At 44.4% G+C, this 18,382-nt stretch overlaps 1 protein-coding gene across 3 annotated transcripts in view; it reads left to right on the top strand.

Moving 5' to 3' along the window:
- The window catches only part of emid1 (EMI domain containing 1), a 51,096-nt gene continuing 32,714 nt past the window's right edge, over positions 1 to 18,382 (top strand). For 2 of the 3 annotated variants that reach the window (XM_031856485.1, XM_031856483.1), the window contains exons 1-3: positions 2 to 701; positions 6,747 to 6,860; positions 8,407 to 8,510. In XM_031856485.1, the coding sequence (XP_031712345.1) occupies positions 529 to 701; positions 6,747 to 6,860; positions 8,407 to 8,510 (391 nt within the window). In that variant the 5' untranslated portion in view covers positions 2 to 528. Of the gene's footprint in view, positions 702 to 6,746; positions 6,861 to 8,406; positions 8,511 to 18,382 lie in introns of all 3 variants that reach the window. The other variant, XM_031856484.1, reaches the window with a different exon arrangement.

Below are 18,382 nucleotides of genomic sequence, written 5' to 3'. Positions count from 1 at the left end.
CCCTGAGAGGTTGAACCGGGGCAGGGTGAAACAGACCCAGCAGGCTGTGCTTTTCAAAGACCCGAGGAGACTATAAAAGTGGTTTCATGCCCGCTGCAGTAAAAAGCTGGGCTCGATGTGCGCACAGACAGACGGAGGTAGGCAGAGCAGAAAGGAGGACGACGCACACTTTAACACCCACACACGCGCAGTATTCAAGGTTTATTTTCAAATGTCGGCTCTCCGTCATCGGTAGAGACAAACGAGAAGCGGGGAGTTTACGGGGCGGCATTTTTTTCTTTAGTTCACTTCAGATTTTTTAGGTCAGAATATTTAACACATTCACCAGTGTTGGACATCGTTTTAGTTAGTCTGCATATTTGCATGTGTGCTACTTCAGTGACTATAGGATGCGCGTCTTCTCCAGCCGAGCCGGAGCTGTTTGACACATTTCTCCCACCGAGCTGGAGTCACTAACCGGTCTGTTTTCCTACCGGGGGAAGTTGGGCTCAGTTCTACTTTTCTGGCCGTGCTTTTGATGCCACGGAAATGGGACCGCGCCAACGGGAGAGCGTGTCCGCGCCTTGTAGTAAAAGTTTGCTCTGGACCGTGCTGATCCTCTGGCTGACCACGTCTGTTGAGGGGACCTGGAAGACGGGACTTTACAAAACTTACTCCGGGTCGCACACAGCAGCCTCTCTCACCTCAGTCTCTCAGAAAAGGTAAGGGAAGCCTCCACTTTATAGTCACTTTATATTATTAATATACATAGATCTCTGTGCTGTATGTTGATCCTCAATTATGTCTTTTGTTACATCTACATAATAACCCCTTTTTGTCTATTTTTAAACCTTACAGTCTCAGTTTTTTATGACCTCTTGTTAATGCACAACACTGCAGAGCTATTCCCATCTCCATCCATCTACCAGGTCCTATTGTCTTCCTGACGGTTTGTTTCCTTTTTCCTGTGCTGGGAGCACACATCCCTCTGCTGACTCCCTTCCTCATTGTTGTCCCCGTTCACCCACCCTTTCTCTTTGTGGGGCTCCAGAGAGCACCTCCACTGTCTCCGCGGTGTGTTGTTGCGCTCTTTAACTCGGCAGCAGGAGATGCAGCAGCAGCAGCAGCAGGTCAGGGCGCTCTTCAAAATACCACCTGTAGTCCTCACATCTGTCCAGTCAAACGTGCTCATCTGCGGATCCAAGTGGCGAAGACAGGATGCATCTTGAATAAGTGTTAAAGACTGAGTGAATGAGGAGGTGCTGATATTGATGGCTGTAATAAAGTGCATACGATTGATAGCATAACAATAGGTCGTTGAATGAAAAGGGGGATGAGATGGTCTCGTGAAATCATTGATCCTGCATTTGTGATGCAGAGTTACCACACTCATAAGAGCGATAACCATCTCTGCTCCCCTTTCTGGACAGAGCCAGTGCTTAGCTCGGACACTAGCCAGTGCTTAATGATGACTGGACGTTTCCCGTTTCACAAATATTTATGCTGTCTGGTTGAGAGCGCGTGCAGATTACGGTGTGTGGGCCGAACGTGACCGGAGGCTGGAAGACCTCTTCTCTCAGATGAGGCCTGTCCCTCTGGGTGTGTCCAGGTGGCTTTCAGCACTCCCAGCCTCGCTCCACTGGCTCACCTCTCCGCTCAGCTCCCCCTGTCCCTCATGGCCAGGGGTTTGTTGACATGTTTGCTAAACACAAGCAGCTGGGACTCCACCGCATCTGGGCTTGTTCTGGGAAGCAGAGATGAGTTCACAGTGGGTTTGCTGCCGTTAGTGACGGGATAGACCGAGACGAAGGTGCTGTCGGTGTGAGTCAGCCGCCGTCTTCAGAGGCAGAGAGGTCAGCGGCTTTGAGGTGACATGAGAAGAGCTCAGTCCACCTGCAGTCCGGCCTGCTCTGTGAAAGCAGCCGTTTATGGTGTGTCGACAAAGCCAAACAGTAGCAGTGGGATTTCAGAGAGCAGAAGGCTCTCTCGTGGGCATTAGCAACTTGACACTGAATGACAGAAACTTAACTTGTCATTGGTGTGCAGTGCACTTCAAAGGAAATAGATATTAATGTTAGCAGACTGGGATTCTGTCGCAGGAAAGCCTTCTCTAAGAATGTCCTCCCACCAGCCCTGTCTTCACACAGCGATTACCCAAATCAAAGGGGATTAACGGCTCTTGAGTAATTTCGCATTCGCTCTGTTGAGGAGCTGATAAAGTGTTCGTTCACCCTTGTCCTTCTTAACGACTATATGAGCTCAGTACACTGAGGGTTACGAGGTAGCTGCTTCTTTATTTCTTGTCTGGCCCACTTCTTTATCCTCCCTCGGAGGACTTGTCATGGTCTGACAGGCAGTCTGAACCCCGTGGCCACCCTCATTCCTCACACATCTTAACCGCATCCACGTTTTCTTTAAGCATGGGAATGAAGATGACAGAGATTCCAGCAGGCTGAGCCCTGTGTGGCTTAAAGCAGAATGGCTTTAGATTTCAAATAACTTTAAACAATGTACGTGCTCAAGGAACATTGTTCGTGGGTATTAAGAAGCAGTCGCCCAGTGCACATTAAATCACTGGTGGCTGATACATTAATCAGGGGGGAGTGATATACCAGTGTAGAGCTGCAGCAATTAGTAGATGCATAAATTAATGAAGCCAAAATTAATACAATTTGATGGTTCCATCTTTTCCAATCTGAAGATTTGCCTTTTTTCTTAGTTTTATAATATTGTAAATCAAATATTTTTTGTTTTTTGGACTTTCTGAAATATATTTGCTTGTTTCTCTAGTCTTCTTCGATTGTAAACCGAATCCTCTTGGGTTTTGGACTCTTGGTTGGACAAGACAAGACATTGAAGACATCACCTTGGAGGAAATTAATTTGATGAAGAATCAATCGAATAATCTGGAAAATCATACAGATAAACGACAATGAAAATAAGCCCTAAATCAGTCCCCCAACTGCATACTTTACTCTGCAGGTGAACCAGTCCACAGTGTCAGTATCTCAGCTCAGCTCCACATGATTGTACGTTCATATCTTATAATCAGGCTGGATGGAGCCATTGGTGTGATATAGTATGAGGGATTTCCTCAGTTCAGAGGAATTCTCTTTGTACTTCCAGCCGGAAACACTTAAAGATGCACCAACCCGTTACACACAGAGACACTCTCAGAGCTCACAGGTGTCCAGGTCTGACAGCTCAAAACAGACGAAGACAAATGAGCGTTTTCCTCGTTCCTCTGAGGCTGCTGTGAAGAGTCACTTATCCCTGACCTACAAGGCCTCACTGAGGTGCTTTGATTATCTTCACTGTCTTCTGCACATGGAAAACACAAGGCATCTTTGAACCTGCAATATGATAGCCCACCATTAATATTCTCTCTTAATTGATCATTCAATACTGTCTTCAGATTCTTGCACTATCATATACGCTACGTCTCGTATAGGTTGCTCCGGTTCTTTCTGTTTTTCCTGAAGCTCATGACTCCAGGAATGTTGTATCCCTCTCTCTTTATTCATTTCTCTGTGAATGTCTTCCCTATTTCTCTCTTTGTCAATTTTTGTTGTGCCACATTTATCATGTGCCTCCTCTGTATCCCGTGGGAACAACAGTGCTTCATAATTGTCTCTCCTTCCATTTCCCTGTTGCCATCGGAAGCACCCTTGTGTGACCCTGATGATAAATAACCTTTGTCTCCTCTCCTCTCCTCTGTCTGGCCGTTTGCCACATCTGTCTTTTGTCCTTTGTTCCCTGTGAGTATTTTTCCCACAGACAGAAATCTCAGAGAAAAATTCCTTCACATTTATATCCATGCTGCATTTCTAACATATGTCTGAGTGCTCCTCCTCCCACAGTACGTGAATGAATGGGTAGATGGAAAGTGAGTTTCTCGTCTCACCAGTTGTTTTTGCCCTCGTTAGCGGTCTTGTCAGTTCACACAGCTCCCAGCTTCTTCCTCCCCACGCAGTCTGCTGCACTAACTCTGTGCAAGCATGAAAGATGCAGCCTTCATAGCGTACAAGGCCAAATGAGGGCTACTAGAATACCTGTTTAAGCTCTTTTGGACAAATTCATAGGCTCTCTGTCAGCGTTTGCATTCATTTAGCACTCAGCATTCAGCACGCTTTTGTTTCCCTCCAACGTTTTACTGTCTTGGCGTCTGTACCGTCGAGGAACAGATGGGCCCAAGCTCTGATTTTTCCGTCCCTTAAAGATTGAAGATTTCTTTCATAACTGTTGGCTGTGAGCGACGGTTGATGATTTATTTAGCTTGGGCCTGGCGTTCAGTGTGCCATGTGTGCTCAGAGACCTGATACTCGCTGAGGGCCTGCTTGGTGCTTTTGCCAGTGAAACAGCATAGTGCTGGTGGGTTTCACACTTCATAACCCAAGGACGCCTCATGTAAGAGGAGGGGGTTGACTATGAAACATTTTAGGTTTAAAGACACCAAGTGTCCCTGGATGAAGGCGATATCCGTGGCTCATTGTATAATAGTAACACAATGAGGAAAGTTATTTGCTGTGGGGCTTGTAAATAAAACAGATTTTTAATCTTCAGTCTTCCACATCCCAGAGGAGATATAGTGATGTTACTTTTATTATTTTAAAGCATCTCCATCCTCTCTGCAGCGGAGAAAGTGTTGTTCTTGCAGTGCTGTGCTTTTATGTGTTGTGTAAATCAGTTACGTAGGTACTGCAGGTATTGGTTGTCAAGCCATTTGGGAAATTGTGAACTCTGTTATGCCAACTGCTTTTGTTCATTTCATTCACTGAAGCAGCAGCGGTTGGCATTTCCTCTTCGGTAATTGCATAAGTGCAAAGCAAAGAGAGAGAGGGAGACCATAAAACCCACCCCCACCTCCCCCCCTCGTACCCCCTGGTGACAATCTTAGCTGTTCCCAGGTGAAACCTCGTTTCTGGGAAACGCAGATGTTTATCTGTTGGGTCTGTAGGATAAGTGGTAGGGAGGAGCTGGGCTTAGTACCCCCTCCTGGTACTCCGAGCTCTACCTGACCACAGCTGCTCCTTCAATGTCTGACATTTTCCACAGATGATTAGAACAATTTTTTTTCTGGACAAGGGAAAGCAATCATGGGGTAATCATATAGATCTGTGTTGATTTTTGTAGCCTTAAGGCTGATGGATTTACTAAGATACATGAAGGGTGGGCTTTTATTTAAATAACATATGTGGCAGATGAATTCTCTTCTCACTTTACTTGAGAAGTTTAGTGTTAATTCAAACTGTGTCTTACTTTTTCACACTTTAAGTGGTCCCTGGAACAAGTTATCTCAGACTCACACATTACTCTGGCGAACCTTTTTCAAACTGTCCTTACTCCGTAGGCTACATTATTATTACATAAATGAAAACATCAGGATGAATCAATAATCCAGACTGAAGTATAGCAGAGAAAAAGCCACATCAAAAGGAAATACCTGCAGTCTTTTCCAGACATTTCTCAGAGGTGCCCCTGCTCGCTGGCTCAGGTCTGTGTGTGTGTGTGTGTGTGTGTGTGTGTGTGTGTGTGCATCCCACCACCACATGTGGGGATTGTTAATTGGAGCTGGTTCAGGGCTGCTTCGCATCCTCCGCCATCGGCAGTTTCCTTTAGTGTAAACCGTCCCTCACACACACATATGGTCTCAAATATTGACAAACAGACTTTGGAAACGCATTGGCAGCAGAACACATAAAGTGTAGTTTTGTCTTGGGAGCCGCACGGCCTCTTTGTGGTTTCTACATACGGCCCCCTTTCTATACATCTACTGATTGTGTAAACACAGGCCATACTAATTGTAGTCCTCCAGCTGTAGCCATGTCATCTGATTATTTGTACACTTTGTTGTTAATAAAATAATCGTGGCATATGGCAGCTCAAACAGCCTCAGTGTGTTTACATACATTAAAGCAAAAAAGAAGAGTACCCAGCAGCCTTCAGTGTTTTGTTGATATGATTAGTAGAGGGTTGAGATGAAGCTGGGCTCTCCAGCTAAACGTTTCTCATGAACACATCTCATTGCCCAATGCCCCGACACTATCAGGAACCCTCTGCTCCCCTTAGAGGGGTCATTTAAACCAAACCGATTAGCTCTCAAATGAATCACCATTAATTATTGTAACATGATTTGATGCCTTTAGCCTTATGGTGGCTTTGAATGCTTTACTGTGTGAACATTTTTTAATTAGCGATATCTCAGTATCAGATCTTAACCTCAGCGGCTCCTGATACTTTGTCTCCTGAAACCTCTCTGGAAAGGAAGCGGACTCATTATCCAAAATGAACCGTGTTGAAAAACTTTAATCTCCGTATGGGACCTCGTCCCCCTCTTTATTCCGTCCTGAGGGACTTAACCTCTTCTGAGGGCCAAATGCAAACCAAAACGGATGTGTTTTGGTGGAAGAGAGAGACCGCAGTGTAAATACAGCCCACAATGCACTCCTGCCAATCTCGTGACTGATTAAAGCCGTGTAAACACCATACAGAAGTTTCAAAACAAAGGGATGGGGGAAGGGATGGAACAATCTGAACCCGCGGGAAAAAAAACAGCATATTCAATGTGACTGCGTGGGGAATTTCCTATTGTGAGCGTCTTATCGTGTGAGTGTACTTGTTTGCAGGTGTTTTGACAATATCAACCGTTCTTCCTTAAATTATTTACTTTGAAAATGTGATTTTATTCTGTATCTAAAAATGACAACTGCTGTTATATTCCGTAATCTGTATTTCTATGTTGTCGCTCACTCTATTTCTCCCTTCAGGAACTGGTGTCCTCACACGGTCACTAAGACCGTGACTTGCCAGGTGCAGAATGGGACAATGCTGCAGCGGGTCTACCAGACGTGCCGCTGGCCGCAGGGATGTACGGGAGGCAGGTGAGAAGGCCCACTTTACCACAACGTTTACTGCTGATCTTTTTATAGAGAATAAGCCACTTTAAAATGCTTCAAACAGCCTCTGTGGGAGTGCTATTTGGTATTTTGTTCCTTTTCTCTATTGTGGCGTTTTAATAGCAGAAACATGGGGATCTTTTTGAAAATCAATGTCATAGTCATTCTTCTTCTTTGACTTTCATCTCCAACTTAGCAAAAAAAGTACAGATCAAACCATCAGCAAAATAGCTGCAAAGCCACAGTCGCCACCAGTTATACCTAAATAAAATAAAAGATCTGTAATATCGTTTCAGGTCATTTAAAAAGAAGATCTACAGTTTGTTAGTATCTAGTTGCTCTTGGTAAAGGATGCATATTGTAGCATCTGAAACTTCTCCTGTGGGTCAAGCGCGTAGGAGAACTATAGCGGCTCACAGGACATGTCTCGATCTAGAACCAGTGTTTGGTTTGTCCGTTCTGAGCTGTTGCAGGATCATGGTGGCCATCTCCGTGAAAGAGGAGTAGTGACCATGCGTATGCACTATCATGTTGAAATTCCACCAGGTTTTCTTGTTCTTCTCATTCTGCTGACAGTGAGTGAATCATCAGTCATTCAAGAGGAAATCAATACCAAGTTCTCAACAATAGATCAAAAGGCAACGCAGCTGCACCACATGTTGTGTTGTGAGTAACGGACTACTGATAAAGTTCATACAACAGGTTCACACTAGTTCCTGGGGGTAGACAAAAGGCATTGTGGGACATGAAGGAAATAATAAACGTAAATGAGGAGGGTTAACTGTTCTCTACGCCATAAACAAAGGGGTGAATTCACAAAAGGATTGCACAGCTTTTGTGCCCGCTAAACCGGGACAAATACAACAAAAAGAACCTGCAAAGAGTGAAATGCACCCGTAACTGTGCTGTCAAGCAAATAGCATCTCTGTGCTCCTGTGCTATTAGCATGTATTGAAATGAGATAATATGCATACATTTGGTGCGAAATCAGTCCCTTTCTATGCAAATCATGCAATCGAGATCATGCATTTATACCGAAAGACTGGGATATTAAATCCCAAATACTTGTCTTTAATTCCATGCCTTGACATTTTCTTTTTTCTTTTTCTCTCTGCCTTTGTTCTGCCGACAATGCTACATGAAAAATTGCAATCAGATGCAAAACTTTATGAGTGTGATTGTGCTGTAATATCGTTATAATATCGCTGTAATAGCGCAACATTTCTTTGTGAATCTGACCTTGAGATCGGGGAGATAGCGGCTGCAAGTGATGCACAATTCATGGTGCTATCGGCAGCAGCAATCCCTTCTTTGTGGATTCACCTGTAAGAAATCAAATTACACCAGTTTAAAATGAAAAATACAAATTCATCAAAAATAACTCAAGCAACTCACTGGATCACAAATGCGCTGACACATTTATTTTGCTTCAAAAAGCTCCCAGAGTCACAGTGCACACACAGACAGCATTCCCTGTATGTGTGTGAAGGCTTTACATTTGTTTGTGTGTGTGTGTGTGTGTTTGTTTTAGCTACAGGACCGTGGTTAGACCTTCCTATAAAGTGGTGTATCGCACTGTGACCTCTCTGGAGTGGAAGTGCTGTGCAGGATTCAGCGGCGCTGTCTGTGAAGAAGGTAAGTCAAGACAGGAGGCCTCGCAGACACATGCACACATTAGTTATACAGCAGCTGATAGCAAATTAACAGTTGGGGCTCTAGAAGGGGGCCATTTTCACAGTCTAGGACTGAAAACTGGTTTAGTGCGTCTCTGTTTCCCATTTATCACCATCTGCATCCCTCTGCCTGTGTGCCTTCCAATACATGTGTACGAGTAATTCTTTGAAACAGGAGTGATTTCCATTAGGCTTATACAAGGCAGCTTCAGTCTTCTAAACGAAGTTACGAAATCAGATCCTTCAGCCTCTTCAGGGTGAGTCAGATACTTGCACATTATTAATCAGTTTTAATGTGTTCATCGTACAGTCATTGTACTACGTAAGGGTTGATTCTTCAGTGTGGTTTTGAGTTTTATGGTCCAGCTGGAACCAAGTCTTCATGCTCGCACTGATGTTTTCATTTTTCAACTACAGTAGCTGCCCACCACACACACACACACACACACACACACACACACACGCACACACACTAATGACTTTAGTGACTTAATGACTTCCCCTGGCACTGGCCCCCGTGTCTCTGCAGTCTGGGGAGAAGGGTGGAGCGTCTGTTTATGTGGTGACCCAGGACTTGACTGGGTGTAACGTGAATCGTCAGGCTTTGCGATACAAAGGACCATAAATGTTTACAGTGTTTAAAGTGGTCACTTTATTTGTGCTGCTGAAAGGCTGTTTTTTTCTCGCGTATGCTACCACTCCCACGTGAACTAAGAGCAACTCTCTGCCCTCCCAGTGGCCTGTAGGCTGCTGCAGTGAGGCTTCAGCTGGAGAAATGTCTCCACTTCCAAACTGTCTGAATGTCCTGCTTGTTTTAGAGCTTCCTCACTTTCAAAGTCAAAGAACACATTGATAACCCAGACTTTACTTAACAAAAGCAGAGGAACACACAGTCAAACAGGGAGGAAATTATCCAATTAAGTTGTTGCCGGAGGAGATTCCCCCCCGGTTGTCATGGCAGTAGGTGGGTGTCGAGCCAGCGTGGATGCTGGGATTAGCCACTTATCTGAGCGTCGTTCCGGGTGTGCTTAGATCACAGGCGGTGCTGAGTAGAAGTGACAGGTCCCATTCACAGGGCCTTTACTCTCCGGGCACCATGGATGCTATCCAGGGCCACCGGCACTTTGTTCCGCTCCTGCCGCATGAGCAGAACCTCTTGCCAGCGCAGAACCTGATACCCCGCTGCTGTCTGCCTCATTCGCCCCGCTTTAAGGAGAAATAAAAGCTTGCCACACCGGCAAAGCTGGAGACCGAAATGCGCTTAAATCTGTTGCCATAATGTTGCCGAGCTGCAGACATAGTTCAGTGGGTGCAAGTTTCGAATACAGGCTCCTAATACCCGTTTGTGGCTCCATCTGCTAATCTCTACGCATCTCTTTGTGGATTCCCAGACGGCTTTGAGCACTTGTTTGACCTCGAGTTTGGATGAAATAAAAAGGCTCGGTACAAAAAGCACCTCTGTTATATAACAGAACAAACAACTATCAGCCTTTTCGAAATCTTCTGTCTAGGTCAGACATTAAAAACATATTGCTTTTGATCTCATAAATCTCATAAATAACTAACACCGGATACATATATCTGTAAAAAAAAACTCTTTTGGAGTCCCATCGTCTCAGTGGTTATATACCTTTGCTCCCATCATCCATTTTCCTCTGCTTGTCTGCTTTTCACAGACTGTGGAAAATGTGTATGATCCGCTCATTTACTCACGCCGCCCTGCTTTGACTTCCACCCTTCTCTCAGCAGGCCAACCCAAAAGCCTCTGGCCACGTCTGACTCCCAAGGCCAGTCTGCATTACAGCAGATCTCAACAATGTCCGTACCAGCAGGACTCTGGGGCTGCTTTAAGGTGCAAGAGAGGACAGGAAGTGCGTTACAGGCTGAGAGCACGGTCTTGGTATGCTTATGTTTTAAATTGGAGATGAGAGAGTTGTTTTCTCTCGCGTCCCTCTGTTCTCACCCGTCTGCCTGCCAGTCGATTGGTCAACATATGTACATCAACAGGTCCGGTCCGAAGAAAAGATAATGTGTCTCTGTTTTAGGTTTTAGATTCTGCGTTTCCACAGCAGCAGATATAATGAGAGAACATTATGGGAAGAGTTCACGCCACGCTGTCATCCAGTCATTCACAGGCTCGTGAGGCTTTTTGGCATGTCACACTCAAACTGAGGGCTCCAAAAGCAAAACATTACATCACACCCAGGCTGATCAACAAACTAAAGCCATCATAGTCCAAGTGCAGTAAGATAACACTGCATCAGACAGGAACCTTTCACATTCACTCTCTTTTTCTTATTTCCTCACCCTAACCTCAGGACTTGGCTGGAATTCCAGGCCAGTGGTGTAATTACTGGGTCCTAATTGTTTTGTATGAGGTTTGGGAGATATTGTCTTACTTGTGGACCTGGAACACAATGGTCTTTAATTCTGATTGATCTTGAGGAAAAAAAGGCTAAGTATTTGCAGATGGAAGCTCTTTCATAAGCTTGCCAGAAGCAGGGATTTAATGTATGCCTGGTTGGCTTTGGCATTCCAAGTAAGTAAATGCTTGTTTTCAGATGAGATATCCTAAGTTGTGCTACATCAAACACAAATAGCACAATTATACCTCATTTAGAAGCAATTTTGCAACACAAGAATATCAAATGTAACCCATAAAAGCAACATTACTACATTAGAGCTGGCTCTCAAAACCCGTACAGGTTGCATCAGTGTCAATATACAGTGCAGCGCTGAAGGATGATTGCACGCTCAGCAGTTGTGTATATCAGTCAAATTCATTATTTTGGACTTTGCCCTCTGTACGTTAATTTTGATGAAGTCTTAAAAGTGTGAAGACGGCAGTAGGCGACAGCAGTAGATATATTTGCTTTGTTTTGATTTATGACAGGACGGCAGTTAAAAGAAATATGGGTGCAGCTTATCGCAGGAGGGGGCCGGCAAGCAGCACAACATATGGGGGAACGTAGGTTTGAATTAGCACGGCTGTCAAAGCTCTGCCACGGGGGGGGGGGGGGGGTCCCCATCAAGCCATATCTCGCAGCCAAGCGGAGGCTGCGTTTTTTTGGGTCGCAATTACGTTAAGGCTGGGAGGCATCGGCCCGCTGTCTGTAATAAGCCGCAGAAATGTAATCTGTGTTTTCACAGCTCAGCGCGGCTTATCGCAGGCCTGCACGCTAACACCCCGCGCTTTAAACATCAGTCGACTGCAGCTTGCCATTAGCAACCGAAGAGTGGGAGTGCGTGGACGGCGGTATATGTGTCTGTCTGACTGCCAGAGTGAACGTGTGGGTGGAGGTGTTGAGGATTTGTACAGTGAGGGATGCAGCTGTTGGGCGTGATTAGCTGCTTTAATGGCAGCAGGCTTTAGGAGCTGTGAGGGAAGCGACCCCAGCCTGAGGTTAGAGGGAAGGGAGCTGAAAAAGAGCAGGTGACCTCCACTCCTCTTAGACCACACAGAGCAGCACTATCAAAGTCATTTACACAGACAAACATGGAGTCAGCTTCTCATTTAGCCCTCCTCTTTTCCTTCAGTCACATTCCTGGATCCCCCTGTGTTTGCATTAGCAGGTGTTCAATATGTTATTCTCCCCTGGCTCCAATTCATTCACAAAAAAAAACAGATTTAAGTGTCAGAATTAGCCAAATCCAGGATATTTATGTCCTCATGAGACGAGATCCACAAAGACACATAAATCATATACACGCAGGGAGGCAGGCTGTAGCCGGCGTGCAGAAAAAGGCCACAGCAGCTGATATTCTTGGTTATGTAAATGGCCAGAGCAGCACAAGTGCTTGAGCCCAAATTGGAAGCAGCTGAAGTTAAGGCAAACTGGGCTGAGGGCCCCAGATGAGATTAGGCAAGGGAGAGTCCAACCCTTTGAGGTCACGCTGCTCTGCTCAGGGGAATTGTCATTATAGTCAATAATTATCAAACAACACCGCAGAAGATACAAAACAACCAACTAAATTCTTGTATACGTGTCTGCTGGTATGTACATCAGGTTCATGAAAAATCCCAAAATGATACATTATATAAGGGCTCAGGTATTTAAATTGGAATTCTGATAATATCATTATGACATTTTTTTATGAATATTCAATGCAAACCACATACAGAGCAGTCTGTGGAATAATACAGTCATCAGATTATGACTTCCTATGCCTTCATGGTTTATGTTTGACTGTAATATTTTAAGGCTAAAGTTATGGTAGACTGTAATTTTCCTGCCAGATTCATTCATTCGTTCATTCTTATTTATTATAATAGTTTATTTGATGACATGAAGTATAGGTCCATTTGCTTACCTGCATCTCCTGGCGTTTAGTCTGTTCTCACCTCTAACATAAATGGCAGTGAGCTTCGAGAAATGCAGAGGCACAATTCTTTCGCTGAAACTTTTGAAAGTTTCATACATACTTAGCCTTGATTCTGAGTCAAGTTTTATGTATCTGGCTCCTGGACTGCAAATGCCTCTTCTGCTTACTGATTTATTTATTATTTCCCAAGACTTCCCCCGGGAGTGCATTGAAAACTGTTTTTCCTGACATAAAGTGGGCCAAGTCAGCAGTGCAAAAAAAACTTTTAGGGATGAAAATAGACACACACACTCGCATGCACACACACACACACACACACACACACACACACACACGCAATGGCAGCTGGAGTATTCTTCTGTCCCAATAAAGCAGAGGCATTTCCCCTCGCCCAGTAGTTTAAGTGGACTAGTGTGCTTACGGAGTGACCCACAAACAGACAGGCTCTTTACAGCCTGAAGGATCACGCAATCAGGAGCAGAGAGAAGAAAGACGCTCTCTTCCTGGCCAAGATAAGGCCACATGAACTCGTAACAGAGCTTTTATCATGTAGACTGATAAAGAAAAGAAAAAGGCTTTTAAATCCTCCTTCACTACTGGAGGTGCGGGCTCTATCTCCTTCCTCTCATCTCTGATCCGCTCACCAGCTGATGCCATTGAAGCTGCATTAACCCCGTCCGCTCGCTGCCTTTCAACACGTCACCATCTCTCATCTTGAAGGTATAGAGTGGCATGATGTCGGTACTGTTTAACACAGCGCTGAGAAGGTAATGAAGCATATTTGGGGTTTTGACGTCAGTGCAAAGACAATGGCAGCATTGATGGATGGAGCGGGTACGCCTCGGGTCCGGTTGGTTCCATACAGCTGTGATGAGTTCAATGAACCCAATCCTGCTTATTGCAAATCACTATCTCTCATTTGTCAGAATTATCAACTTAGATTTTTTCTGTCTTTATCTTCCTTCTCCCTCTTTCTGTAGCTTCGTCAAGCTGTGAAGTGCATTTTGAATTACCTACTTTTACTTTTACTTGCCCTTTTATTTAAGATGGTGACTACTTTCTTGATGAACCGATGGATTGATTGAATTTTTTGATGAATAAAAACACAGAAAAATTCTAATTTTCCCTGTGGTCCTCCAACATACAGTAAACAACACACCTAAAAACATAACATCAGTCGAGACAAAACAGGAAATCAGTGAAATATGCGAAAGGTGATGCATTCAAATTGCTAGTGACAACATATTAAAAACGTAAAACGAAGACAAACCAGCACATTTGATAAGCTGGAGTCAGCAAACGTAACCAATTAGTCAATCATCAATTATTGCAGATAGACTTTTCTCTCAATTAAAGTTTCAACTCAAACTAAATTTCACTCTTTCATTCTCTTGCTATCAGTCGTGTGAATCGCTGTAAAATCCAGTCATGTCTCCTCACTGCTGTCTCACCCTCAGCCCCCGCTGTGGATGTAGACCACAAAAACACAATAAAAACAGTTGTTTTTAGATCAAATATTATTCTCTTACATTGTATGTATGTCTGTGGCTTTTGTACACTCCCAGTAGCCCTGATGATGTAGCTGCTCATTTGTGACCGTTATGAGTTCATAAACATGTTCAACGCCACATAAGAGACGCTCCAGTGTTGTGGCTCAGTGGGTGGGGATTTTATGAAGCCGACCTTCAAACCTTCTCCACTCCCATGTATACTAAACCACAAACAGACCACCACATCAGAGATTTTGCTGTGGCATGTCATGGTGACATCATTTATGGCCTCTCGAAACACAGACCTCCCAAACACCCCAAACACCCCAAACCCCCTCCCTCCGGTTCGGTCTCAGTTTCCCAACCACTAAACGCTGCACTCTTGGATAACTTGTAGAATTTAAAAGCCATTGCCCCCGTCTGAGCTCTTGAGCTCTATTTTGGTGCTGGTCTTTGCACATATATATTTCCATTTGCTCATGTGCTTGTGATACGCTGCTCAACGGTGATGAGTAGAGTGGGGCTGATGGTTGTGATTAGTTCTGGACTGAAGACGAGTTTTGAATGAACTGCACCAGCAGTCGGCCTAATTAGAGGCATTCAAACTAGACAGAGGAGCCCATCGTCTTGACCAAAAGAGAAATGACCTCACTGGATCCGCTAGAAGAGGAAAGAGCAGAGGATGATAGAACTTGTCTCTAGCGATCACATTTCCGACATATAAAGCTGAAGCTACACACAGTTGGTGAGGTGGGATTTACAGGAAGATCGGTTGTACAGTCACAGACGAGAGAGCTGTGTCTTTGTGTGTTCACCTTGGTGTAGAGTTATCCTAATTAAAGGCAAACTATCGTACCCACTACCAACTATCAGGGTACCCAGAACTGAGTTTGCAACCGATCGTATATAAATATGCCAACTGTCTGTGATACTCTTCATACTACATCTGTTGGACTGTAATGGGCTCCGACTAAAAGCCAGTGTTTATTAAGGTCTTAATGTGGGTATATTTCGTATATTGTGCAGGCACACTATACACTTTGATTGCATTAAAGCGACTAGTCTTTATGTTCAACTGAAAAGACCAAACTAGTCGCTTTAATGCATTTAGAATTTAATGCTGAATTCTAGCATGTAAGCAAATAGATCGCAGGAAAACCCTCACAATCTTAAGTTGAAATGTGAAATACAGTCACTAAGAGTTTTGAGTAACCACATATCCATGATCTGCAGAAATGTGATTAGATACTGGGATTTATTACAGACCCAGGGTCAGGTTTTCATAATAGATTATTGACATAATCAATGTTTCATGGTTAAAAACCAGCTCTGTATCATTTCACTATTGTGGAACTAAATTAAATAATGACAACCATCTGAATGTCTAAATGATCGTACATTGATTGAACATCACACAAAGAGCAAAATGATCGTACTAATTCAATAAGCAGCATGTGCTCTTTAAAACCAACTGGTGTAAAGCCTGCTGCTTGTGTTACACTTAAAGCCATCTTCAGCGCTGCAGTGTTGTTTACCCTGCACTAATAGAGCATGTAAGACATGCATCATTTAGGAAAGGGCTCGAATCTCCTTTGCTGCATCGTCTGAGGTCGTGTCTCAGGGGCTTCTCTTCATATCCACGCACACTCGGGCATGTTCATTCTACACAGACGGCACTTCCTGTTACCGGCTTCTTGTTCACTTGCAGACACACATCTTGTTGGGATCATCTCAGGTTCACAGAGTGATGTTCACATTGTTCAGGAAGTGTGGTATGCTTCAGTGGTCCAGGACCAGTCCAGGAAGAGGCTGTGGCAGCGCGCTGGTGTGGCTGGTGAGGCAGTGTCAGGGGCTCAGAGCCAGAGAGGCCCAGCGGGGTGTGCTCATTAACAACAGGACGTACCCCTGAACCTCTAAACCCAGGCCTGCATTCCGTCCGCTCCGCTGCCCCCTGGGACTCATCCAGGAGGGGCTTTAACAGCCCCGTTGTTTTGGTTGGACCCTCGCCACGGCCAGAGACGAGCTGTGCATGACGACTCCCCCCCCTCCTCTCTCTCCCCCTGCCTCAATCGGGACCATAAATTCAGTCCAGAGAGGGTGTCTGTGTGTTCCTGCTTCCTCAGGTGTTTATGGCTCTCTCACTCATTCATACTGCGCTCACAGCCGGAGCCTGGCAGCAAACAACCATGAGCACACACGCAAACATGTTTTTGAAACACCTGCTCCCCACAAGCAAAGACACACATAAATCAAGTTTGTATGTCGAGACAGACACGTGACTCAGACTATGTTCAACGTGAATTACAGCACAGATGACTCGGGTGGCACAAGCACGCTGAACTTGCTGACTCTCTGCAATCAATAAGCTTGGTACAGGACACAAATACGCACTCACTTTCTCTCTTTTTCTGAATGCAGACACACTGTATATGAGTTGCATGTGTTGCCTGACAGGGCAGTAAATCACTGCTGCTGTGCCAGATTTAGAGCTCCATCCACTCTGTCTGCTGCCAATCATTGACTGTGCGGGTGAGGAACAGAGGATGATGTCAATCATGTCTCTTTTTACTTCTGTTGGTTGCCCTCCATGTTGTCTTCCGAAAGGGCTCTATCTCACCTGGTGGGGGTCCCATGTGGCCCCGTGAGGCCATGTCTGGTCCGCTTTGTGGAGACAACAGAGCTCACAACCTAATAGGACAGTCATGAAGTATACATGTGTTAAAAGTTCTGTTGATGTACTGTTTTGTTTTGGCAGTAACACTGTCTGTGTTAATATGGATTTATGTGTAATTGTGTGACAATGTCACTGTTCAAGAGAGTTGATTTATGATGAGGCAACACCAGACGGATCGTATATTATAAGATCACATTGTGCTTTAATTATATTCTCCACTGTAATTGTATTCACAGTCAAAGCAACAAGTTTGACTTTGCTCAATGTGTGTTACTGAAAGGATGAAGATTACTGAGCCTTTGTCCTCTTGCTTCATGTTGTTTTCACACATCAGCAATCTCAATTAATGATTTGAGCAAATTTTCAAGCAAGAATACCAAACATTCCCCAGTTCCAGGTTGTCGATTGTGATGATTTTCAGTTTTTCGCTGTCTCATGTGGTAGGTAATCAATCATTTTTGGCTTTTAGTTTGTTGATTGGAAACGAGCTATTTGAAGACATAAGCTTGGGCGTTAGAAAATTGTAAGTGTCTGACATTTTGTCGACTGAACAATTAATCAAGAAAATAATTGGCAGATGAAATGATCTGTTATTTGCAGCCCTCCACGGAGAAAGCATGTTCTTTACGGCATCAGCTACGACCACAGGTTCTGTTGCAACTCTGCGAACCCTGAATAGTAAAACATACATGTGGCTTTCAAGGTTGAAGTCTCATTGGGGCTGAAATGTGTGCACGCCTGAGACTCAGTCAGGTAGTTGGGATAAAAACATCCACAAAATGACATAATGCTTCTCATTGTGCGCATTACAGAAGTAAAGAGAATGAGGAGGAACAGTAAAAGCTTTCACTGTAAACATTCTTTGGATGTGCACAGTGGTTACATATTTGTAGTTTTTTTTGTACTTTGTGTATATTACAAACTTGACTCTGTATCGATGTGAAATTAGGTAAATGTTGATGCTGATATGTCAGAAACTACACTTGTACAGTTCAGAGGATCTGGTACTGAACCACGGCCTGCACACAAATTGGCCTTTCCAAAGCGGTTACCCTTCTTGGACATCTCCCATCATTACATCCTATTTACAAAAGACCAGAAGGATTATTCTCAGTTAATGCATTTTATATGAACCCTTCACTTTGCCTGTGTAAACCTAGCCACTCGAGTAAACAGAGCCCTATTGAAGCAGCGTTACAAAATCTGCGGCCAGATGGGTTCTCGACCCCGAGACAAAGTGGAGAATTACAGTTTGTCCTGAGACTCGGAGCTCAGCTCTCTCTTCCCTCTGGCCTCCCTCAAAGAAGGGGGGGGGGGGCAGATCTATTCCCTCTCTCCTAGATGCAG

Source organism: Anarrhichthys ocellatus, unplaced genomic scaffold (assembly GCF_004355925.1).
Source record: "Anarrhichthys ocellatus isolate YVR2014 unplaced genomic scaffold, GSC_Weel_1.0 scaffold17, whole genome shotgun sequence".
Lineage (NCBI taxonomy): Eukaryota > Metazoa > Chordata > Actinopteri > Perciformes > Anarhichadidae > Anarrhichthys > Anarrhichthys ocellatus.
This window is presented reverse-complemented; position numbering and strand designations above follow the sequence as displayed.